Source organism: Drosophila ficusphila, unplaced genomic scaffold (genome assembly GCF_018152265.1).
Source record: "Drosophila ficusphila isolate 14025-0441.05 unplaced genomic scaffold, ASM1815226v1 contig_794, whole genome shotgun sequence".
NCBI classification, from domain to species: domain Eukaryota; kingdom Metazoa; phylum Arthropoda; class Insecta; order Diptera; family Drosophilidae; genus Drosophila; species Drosophila ficusphila.
In genome coordinates this window covers 68549-77531 of record NW_025064740.1, presented here as the reverse complement: position 1 = coordinate 77531, position 8983 = coordinate 68549, and the positions used below count along the sequence as shown (strand labels likewise).

At 39.1% G+C, this 8983-nt stretch overlaps 4 protein-coding genes across 5 annotated transcripts; all 4 read right to left on the bottom strand.

The window, feature by feature from the left end:
* Positions 1–631: 631 nt before the first annotated feature.
* LOC108097839 (leucine-rich repeat extensin-like protein 2) lies at positions 632–2248 on the bottom strand. Its single transcript, XM_017200367.1, has 2 exons — positions 2119–2248; positions 632–2036 (listed from the first exon to the last, which is right to left on the bottom strand). Exon 2 carries the CDS (start codon positions 2034–2036, stop codon positions 765–767), a length of 1272 nt encoding a protein of 423 aa, XP_017055856.1. The 5' UTR covers positions 2119–2248; the 3' UTR covers positions 632–764.
* Positions 2249–3474: 1226 nt separating this feature from the next.
* Positions 3475–4221, bottom strand: LOC108097831. Its single transcript, XM_017200355.2, has one exon. The coding sequence runs from the start codon at positions 4219–4221 to the stop codon at positions 3499–3501; it is 723 nt and encodes a 240-aa protein (XP_017055844.2). The 3' UTR covers positions 3475–3498.
* A 1032-nt stretch (positions 4222–5253) lies between these two features.
* LOC108097836 (cuticle protein 7) lies at positions 5254–5984 on the bottom strand. The gene is made up of 2 exons (XM_017200359.2): positions 5777–5984; positions 5254–5715 (listed from the first exon to the last, which is right to left on the bottom strand). The coding sequence occupies exons 1-2, from the start codon at positions 5783–5785 to the stop codon at positions 5266–5268; spliced, it is 459 nt and encodes a 152-aa protein (XP_017055848.1). The 5' UTR covers positions 5786–5984; the 3' UTR covers positions 5254–5265.
* A 411-nt stretch (positions 5985–6395) lies between these two features.
* On the bottom strand, positions 6396–8442 carry LOC108097824 (protein Daple). 2 transcript variants are annotated; one of them, XM_017200345.1, is made up of 6 exons: positions 8317–8442; positions 7957–8262; positions 7757–7902; positions 7447–7704; positions 7269–7393; positions 6396–7212 (listed from the first exon to the last, which is right to left on the bottom strand). In XM_017200345.1, the coding sequence occupies exons 1-5, from the start codon at positions 8369–8371 to the stop codon at positions 7280–7282; spliced, it is 879 nt and encodes a 292-aa protein (XP_017055834.1). In that variant the 5' UTR covers positions 8372–8442; the 3' UTR covers positions 6396–7212; positions 7269–7279. The 2 variants fall into 2 exon arrangements, with proteins under 2 accessions (XP_017055834.1, XP_017055832.1); XM_017200343.1 differs by having other exon boundaries at positions 7197–7393.
* Positions 8443–8983: the final 541 nt, after the last annotated feature.

Genomic DNA, 8983 nt, shown 5'->3' with positions numbered 1-8983 from the left:
TGTGCGCTGTTTGAAAATATTCATAATGCATACACCTATATATTTGCATACAAAAATTAATAAATCTAATTTGTGTATATATCCATGTTTATCAGATTGGCAGGCATAACTGAGAAACAAGCTGGCAAGCAACGTAAGATGAAATCTTATTCAATGTTATCAACAACAGAAAGTATATCAAAAATGAATGCAAATGCAGAAAACTTTTTAAGTACCTATAATAAAATGCGTCAAAGCCGAAAAATAAAATGTTGTTTATTTATTTGCTGTTGATTACAAGTGAAGAAGGGTAAACAAAGGTGGGAATTTACTTATTGGAAAAATAAATACAAGTGATCAATAATAAAATACAACCGAGTATTCAGAGGGTGTGTTTAAACTTGTAAACATATTTTATGATATTCCGATACTTTTTACCAAAAAACTAACTTTCTATTTTATTTATGGCAAATAAAAGATTTCTAAAAAATATTTTATCAAAATCTATTATTTAATTCCAATATACTAGCCAGATTTGTAGAGATGTTTTACCTTAATCAAATAATTTGTGAACCATCGCGATGCATCGCCTTCAAGAGAGCCCAAAAGTATGCTATATTTTTCCCATTTCTGTAATAATTAAATTCAACACTTAACATATTTAAATAATTTAATCATCATTAAGTCAACAGGAATGGAGACCGTTAACAAATAAATAAGAGGACACCTAGAAAACATTTCTAGCCTAGAAGTACGCCTAAACCTAACAACAAAGAGCGTGGAGCTCAGTAGTCCGCGTATCCCCTTCCCTGGTTGCCGTAACCAAAGTCCTTCAGGTAGTTATCGATGGCCAGATCGAAGGTGGAAGATGGCTTGTCAGGACCCGATTCGGGAGCACCATATGGCTTCACCTCTGGCTGAGGTTGTGGCACAGGACTCGGCTGATAGGACTCGGTTTGGCTGGGATACGATTCCGTGATGCTGGGATAGGAATCCTTGGGGTACGATTCCGTGACACTCGGATAAATGGGAGTGATGCTGGGATACGCTTCCGTTTGGCTCTGGACAACGGGATAGGCTTCTGTCTGGGGTGCCGAGTATGCCTTGACCTCCTCAACAATCGGAGATGGTGTGGCCACCACAATCTTCTCCTCATAAGGAGTCTTTATCTTGGCCACCGAAAGTCCCGAAGATGAAGATGCAACCGCTGAAGCGGCATACTTAATGTTGGCCGAGAGTTTGGGTGCGGGTGGCACTTTGCTGACGAGGGGAACCACCTGCTTGGAGTAAACCGGAACGGGGGAGTAGTAAACGGAGGGCGTGGCCACAGGAGCTGGCTGCAGTTGGATGGCAGGACGTGGCGGAGGTGGCACACTGGCGGGATAAGTCTTCTTGCCGCCATAAGCGGAGCTCAGAAGTTGCGCCAGTTCTTCGAGAGTGTAATTCGGAGCAGCTATGTTGGCCACCGCTGGCGAGGAAGCCACCGCGGAAGCCGGTGAAGCAGCAGCAGCTGCCTGTTCGTAGACCAAAGGATAGGGTTTGTAGGACTTAGGACCATTCACCGGTCCCACCAATCCCCCATAGGAACCAGCATCACCTCCGTATTTGGGGAAGTACTTCCGCTGGTGGACGTGGGTGAACTCCACCTGGCCACCAGGTGCAGATTCTCCGATGGACGAGATCTGGGTGAGGGGCTGCTTGGGTTCCGAGGTGGCCACCTTGCGGCAGAACTCCTTGCAGCCCAACTTGCATTCGCAGTAGCATTTTTTGTAAGGAGATGGTGGAATGGGACTGTCCGTTGGAGGTGGTGGTGGTGCAATCGTACTGCTTGGATACGCCGGTTCAGTGGTGCTGTAAACTAGAGTGGTTGGTGGTCTTGCAGTGGTTTCCCCACTGGGTGGTGGTGGTGGTGCCACTGTGGTGGGCACTTCACTACACGGCACCTGTTCCCACACCTCCTGCTCGCATTCTGCACAGTATTCCGGAAAATGTGCTTGGGTCAAAAAAGACGATGTCATTATTATGACCATAAACAATAAACTGCAACGTTCGAACATCTGAAAGGGGAAAAAAGTGAGTTTAAATAAAGGTCATAAAACCATTTGCAATCGCTCCCAATCGATTGGCCCACTTTCTTACCTTCTCCACTGAATTTCTCCCTCGATAGCGATCACTTTCCCTACAATTGGTGGAAATTCTTTCCCGGATCGCCGATCGGATGGCACTTGTTGACTTGTTGGCTGTTCGTCGGTCGCGTGCGAAACTCTTTTATGCAATTTGCTGAATAGCTCTTAAATACGCTGCGCTGGCCGAGAGCTTCTTCTGCTTCTTCTCGTTCTACCTCTTCTACTTCAACCATAACACTTACAACGGCGAACAAATGGGTCGCGGAAGCGTTGACCGCATCACGTTCCAAATGGTTCAGATCAGATCGTCGCCCGTCGCGGGGCATGGTGCTCCGGAGCGGTGCGGAATGGTACGGAATGGTCCCACAATCACCAGATTCCGTAGCTTCCGTAATACACATTCAAGCATTTCTTCCCGCACTCGTCGATAGCATCAAGTGCTTGACAACAGTTGTTCGATCTTAAACACGGCCAGCAAACATATCTTTTCATGACCTCTGGTTCTTGGATTAATGGCATTCACCTTTTAGATTCGATCGGAAGAACACCTACATAACTTCAAGACAAGTGTAAACAAAATGTATTTTTGTAATCTTATCTAAACATTAAAAAAAAAATATTAAAACTAAATAATGCATATTCATAATTGAAACAGGAATTTTGTTCTTTAAATCCTTATGTTTTCTATTTTCCTATAGCCCATTTATATAAATAAATTTTGAGCAGTGCCCATTCTGCACTCGCCGAAGGTTTTTTTGGCTCTGACCAACTTTTGCCAACAGTTTGGGGATTTATAATTTCTGGGTCTTGCCCCAGATCCGATAATATTGTCTGTGGTCGATTAACTTATCAATTTTCGGTTGTAATTTCGTGGGTACACGTACGCTTCGGATAAGTGAAAGATAAATCACCTCTTTACAACTTTACTGACTATAAAGAAAAATATTTATATTAAAAAACAATACAAAAATTATTTTACTTGTCAAAAATATAAAGACTGATTTTTTCTCAAAGAATAATGCTTACAGAATTTTTATTGGTAAACTACCAAATTACAAAATTAAATTAAATTAAATTTAAATTTAATTTTACCATATAACACAAGAAATAATAATCCAGTCATTTTAGCCAGTTCAATAATAAGCCATCTCTAAAATAAAATGCACTTTTTGTCTTCCCCAAACTTTACAAACTAACATTCACTTTTTTTTAATTTTTTCTTTTCACAAGTTAAAAATTGTAATATTCACATTTTGTTAAAATTTAATTCTATGGTAACCAATTTTTTTTAACATAATTAATTAAACCAACCATACAACATAATTCAATCAAATCTTAACATTACATTAAAACAGAACAACACAATTTTCGGAGACCGTGGATTTATTTATGATCAATTAAGATTGGCCACACGACTTTGGAATGGTCTGGCTCCAGGATAAACCTGAATATTCGGGAGAAGACTTAGTTCACTGGCTGCATCCGATTCCAATCCTGCATTTTGATAACTTTTCCTTAAAAGAGAGCTGCGCTTCTTCAGTTTCTCCCAGCGTTTAAGTCCAAGTAGATGCCTTGATTTAGCAACCTCACTGTTTTGAGTACTTTTTTGCGTTAAAGGTTTCCATTGTTTGGGAGGATCTGGAACTTTAACCGGACTGCCGGCTGTTTCCATATCGATGGTATGCGATCCACTTTGAGCACTTGTCAATCGTTTCAACATTTCCTGATAATGTGGTTGATCGGCAGTAATATATTCCGGTTCGTCTTCGGGATTCAGGATTTGGTAATTGGGAGTTCCCAATTCGAAGGTGGTAAATTCCCCATGTTCCACTTTGTTCTTCAGATGTTGGGCTGTATATCCATATTGCTTAAGAGGGGCCATCCACTTGGCATCCGGATCGGTATCCTTTGATCCTCCCAAGCAAAAGCAGAGAGCCAACAGCAATGTGGCTAATAGTTTCCGTGTGTCTAGTGAGCTGGCCATTTTCGCACTGATGCTCCATTGATCTTTTTCCAGAGCGTTAGCCAAAAGCCAATAGAATCGCCATCGGCGACGTCGACTGAGCCGGTAATTGGACGCCCTCATGCGGCAGAAGGTACGTGAGATTAGAGGCATCTCTGTGGCAATGTCGCGTCTGCTGGCGATAGCATTAGTTTCTGCTTATCGAAAATTCGTTGCCACCTGGGCGATGACACATCTTTTAGTGAGACATTACTCGAAGAACTAAATGCGAAGTGCCAATTTTACTAAGCCAGACTTAAATAAAGATAAGCCAAGTTAAGCATTTCCCAGTCATTCATGACTTTTTCTACTTTTTTAATGTCTTCCACTTTTTTACTTTGTTTGTGAAGAGATAGGGCTGAAAAAATGAATAATCTTTGCTACGCAGACGGTTTTTATTCTTAACTACAATTTGTATTGTTTCACCAAAAAAAAAAAAAAAAAAAAAATAAGAAGATTAAAGTTGATACAAAAAAAATTAAGCTTAAGTCTTTTGAGAAATATCAATCGCACAATAATAAATATCTAACTTCTAGGAAACATTTATAATTACTAAGCTAAACCTAATAATAGAAGTGTTATTTTACTAAAATAATTCTAATAACATATATTTTTGGAGAGGGCTTGTATCATTAAAATTTAAAAAAATGGACCAAAAAATAAACAAAATTTCTAATGATGCAGTTTGTTATAGAAATAAAATACAAACATTCAGAGGTAACAATTCTGATAACAATTAGAAACTTAGAACTTTCAGCAAACGCATTTTTCGGGTTGCATCATAAAAATTAAAAAAAAATAGCCAAAAAAGTATTTTGACTACAGCCTGCCAAAAATGCTATAAACATGGATTGTCATACCTTGTTGAATTTTTAATTTAATTTTAAATTAAATGGCGTTCACTGAAAAAAAAAACCTTCGGAAACTCATGTCCTGCCCACAAGTCTCTTTTCCCATAAAAAAATTTCGTTTTTTTTGTGTTCCTCTGCGAACAGTTTGAATGTGATGCATCTTTATGTTACATATGAATGTCTGCTGTTTGTATGCACAATTAATGGCTTACTATAAGTTATTTATGATATATGGCAGTGAAGCTTTCCCGGGTCGAAACGGGGATCCCAATGAGTTTGTGATGCTGAAGTCAGAATTAAGATCCCTTTAGTACTTGTACTGAGCAGTGGGTCCGGAAACGGAGACATAGTTTCCGGAGGACAACTCCTGCTTGATGATGGCTTTGGGGGCAGCGTAGTGAACCAGAGGAGCCACCGGCAGCACAGGAGTCAGGATCTTGGCGGCGAGGAGTTTCTTGGGAGGCTCAGGCAGTGGAATCTTTATATCCGTGGGTTCCCGCTGGACAATTGCCTCGAAACCGTTGTGATCATCCGCCTTGTACTGAACAATTCGACGATAGCCATCGGAATCTATAAGTTCATAAACTCCCTCGACTTTATCGTCCTTCCGCGTCTCCTTTTGGCTTTTGATATCCCCGGTGTGAGGATCGTTCACCGACCACTGGAACTCATAGGCAACTGGTCCATAGTCCGGCTCCGGCTGCAATTCAATGGCCCAAACGGCGCCAATCAAACACAGGCACAGCAGATAGGTGGCCTAAAAAGGATCAATCAATAATTATAATCCAGAAAAAAAAAGGACTCCTTGCTCCACTCACTTTTCCCATTATTTTGGTTTTGTTTTGCGTTTGGTTTCTCAGAACTCTTTGGGTATATTGAAATGCACTCGACGAAGATCGGAATCGAAGTAATTAATCTGGGTAGTCCTAGGCTGCTTATATACGAGCACACTCCACACTCATTACCGGAGTGGACCAGAGCAGAGTTTTCGATCAGACTCCAAGATTTGGCAATCCACCCAAAGTGTCGTGTCGGTTTTTCGGCACGCGCCTCCCAAACAAGATCGCCGCCACAAGTGGAGTGCGCTCATTAAGTGAGCCCCGAAAAAATTATAATTAAACACGAAATATGCAAAGAGTGGTTCGCACTAGCCACTAGGCAATAAGTTCACACAGAGAAAAATATTTGAATATTAGAATCAGGATAAATTCCTGATTTCAGTTTGGAAAAAGATCATCATTCATGTAAGATAACTTTTAACTTGGTTGACAATTCCTTTAAACTTTAAAAATACTATTTTAAAATACAACTCTTAATCTCTTAATTAACAGTCTCTTATACCTGTTTTACACACTTATTATTCCTATAACTCAGACCCTTGATAAATAAATGCGTAAACTTACGTTTAAGTCTAAATTTATTGCATTGAGGAGAGTTTGATTGAAAATTGATAAGGTTTACAAAGCTAAATATATAAAATCGTTGCATTATATTTTATAATTATATAAGTATGAACTATTTAAACCATTATTTAAACAATATTAAATATAATAAATTGAAGATGTTTTACCCAAATCTAGTTGAATCCCTTGACCTTATTATTTTTAATTATTTTTATAAATACTTGAAGGTTGAAATATTATTCCTCACTGCATATTACGATAAGTATCCAACTGAATATGCCGCAAGTGGGAGAGCTTAGTGATCTTAGAGGTGTCGCGCTAGTCTGTCTGGTCCGACCAACAAATGTGCAGATTAATTTACTTTGTCAATAATTTGCAACATTAGGCATTGGGCAACAAGGCCTCCGGCTGCATTAAGTCATAAAAATAATTGTGCTGTTTTAATGGATAGCTCGCCAATTGAGATAGTAGATGGAAATGGGGGGCGTGTGTTGGGGGTTGGAACCTTCATGGATCGGAGGCCAAATCCTTTGAGCGATATGGCCACAACCCGTTTGATGCCATTAACAAATATTTTAATTAATCGCCATTAGACGAGTTTCTTTTTGGCGTTGAGCCCGAAAAACCAGGTTACTCTATCTCAAAAGTTTTGATTTGAGGCAGCCGCAAAGCGTGTTTCTTCGAACCTTAAAAGCAATCTGTGGTATGTGCACTTGTTAGGCGGAGCTGGCTGTAAATCTGGGTTAGTTAGTCGGACCAACTAGACCGCCAGCGGGGTTCTTCGATTTGGTATGTGCGTAAGTCTGGTGATCAATTTCATCAGCTTGAGTTTGGGTGCTTTTCTCTATGATCTATGGGTTGTCATTTTATTTCAGAGTGGTTTTGGGTTTGATATATGGTATATGACCTGTTATTATACTAATCAGCAGCTTCACTTTCTTTCTCCAACTTGGCGCGTATTGTTCTTTGGCAGCGAGATCTTAGAAGTTCTCTTCTCAAGGCGTTGCTCTCGGTTTCAACCGTTTGTATAAGCTTAAAATGAGTATAGTTGTATATTAATCAGGATTATTAAGATATATACTTACACTATGGGTTAAAGCAGCTCTTTCCATAGTTTCTGCATCGGCATCATCATCTTTTGGTCCTTCTTCGCTACTTGAAGAAGACCGACGAGCGAGCCTTGCTTTACTATGAGCTCCAGGAAAGTCCTCCTCATATTTTGGTGGAGGATCATCATCATCTGGAACTGAAGCTGCCAAACTGGTAGCTCCTTCTTCTGTTTTAATCTTTAGAGCAGCCAACTCATCCCGCAAACTTTGGTTTTGCATTTCCAATAAATCCACCTTTTAATGAAAAATGTATATCAAATGTTTCCCTACTTTTTCGAAGTCTTACGCTTTCCAATTCAAAATCCATTTCATCAATAATGTCGTATGACTCATCTAAGGCTCTTTGTAGCTTCTCTACTTTGGCCTTTAATTCTTGCAATTCATTGAGATCGCCTTGGGCCGATTGTCGCTTTTCGATCATCATTTTTTGCTCTGATGGGAATATTAATTAGAATTTTATTGGGGAAAAACACTTCAAAATCCCACCTGCATTTCGTTGATCAAGAGCTGATTTCATTACCAATCCTGTTAGTGTTTTCTGTCGCTTAAACATCTCCTCCAAAGCCCTACAACGTTTTACCTTCTCCAAATAGGCATCATGCAGTTTGTTATACTTTTTCTTATGTTTCTGTAAAGTTTCCACCAGACGATCGCGCTCCTCCTCCAATTGAAAAGCCAGGATTTTGGCCTCCACATTAATTGCTGCATTTGTACTGTGATTAGCTGATGCGCGATTTAGGCGATGGCGCAGCAGAATGTTCTCTTCCTCCAGCTGGGCACTTCGAGCCTTTGCTATAAGAAATGGTTACTACATTGGGTATACGCAACAATATTGCTCATACGCACCGGCTGCCAGTTCTGCATAGAGAACCTGCATAGTGGATGTGGAACGCTTTTCCATCTCTTTACTTTCTTTTTATAATCTCAACTTGTAAGTGTAAAAATTACTCAGCGACTGGGAAACCTTTTGTTGCTGAAAACACTAAAGATAAGCTATCAGCCGCGTTGGTTTGTATTGTTATCGCTGCCAGAGTTACCTGGCTAACATCTGATGTATTATTCGATTACCCAAGTAATAAATAAAAAGAGCTACTTGCTATTTTGCAATATTTAACAACTTATATTTTCACAAACTGGTTTTAGTATACTTTTACCAAAATGTTTTTTGATTGATTTTTATTGAACAATTTTAAAATAATATAAAAAAAATTTAAGTTACACTTTTATTAAACATAGATAACATTTTAAAATTTTATTAATTATAAAAAAATGTGCTAAAATTCAATGCCAACGCTTTACTTCTATGTAAAGTTATTCAAGTTTTTTAGGTTTGAATCTTGGCTTATGAAAACGGAAAATGGTTAGATGAAAACTGGTTGGTCACACCAATATAAAATCGAATACTTTATTAACATGTAGCGCCAAAATCAAAATAAAAAAACCAAAACCCATTTATATCTGTTACTTGTTTTCCATTTTAAAAAAAATAAACAACTTTTAGTTTGTCTATTAC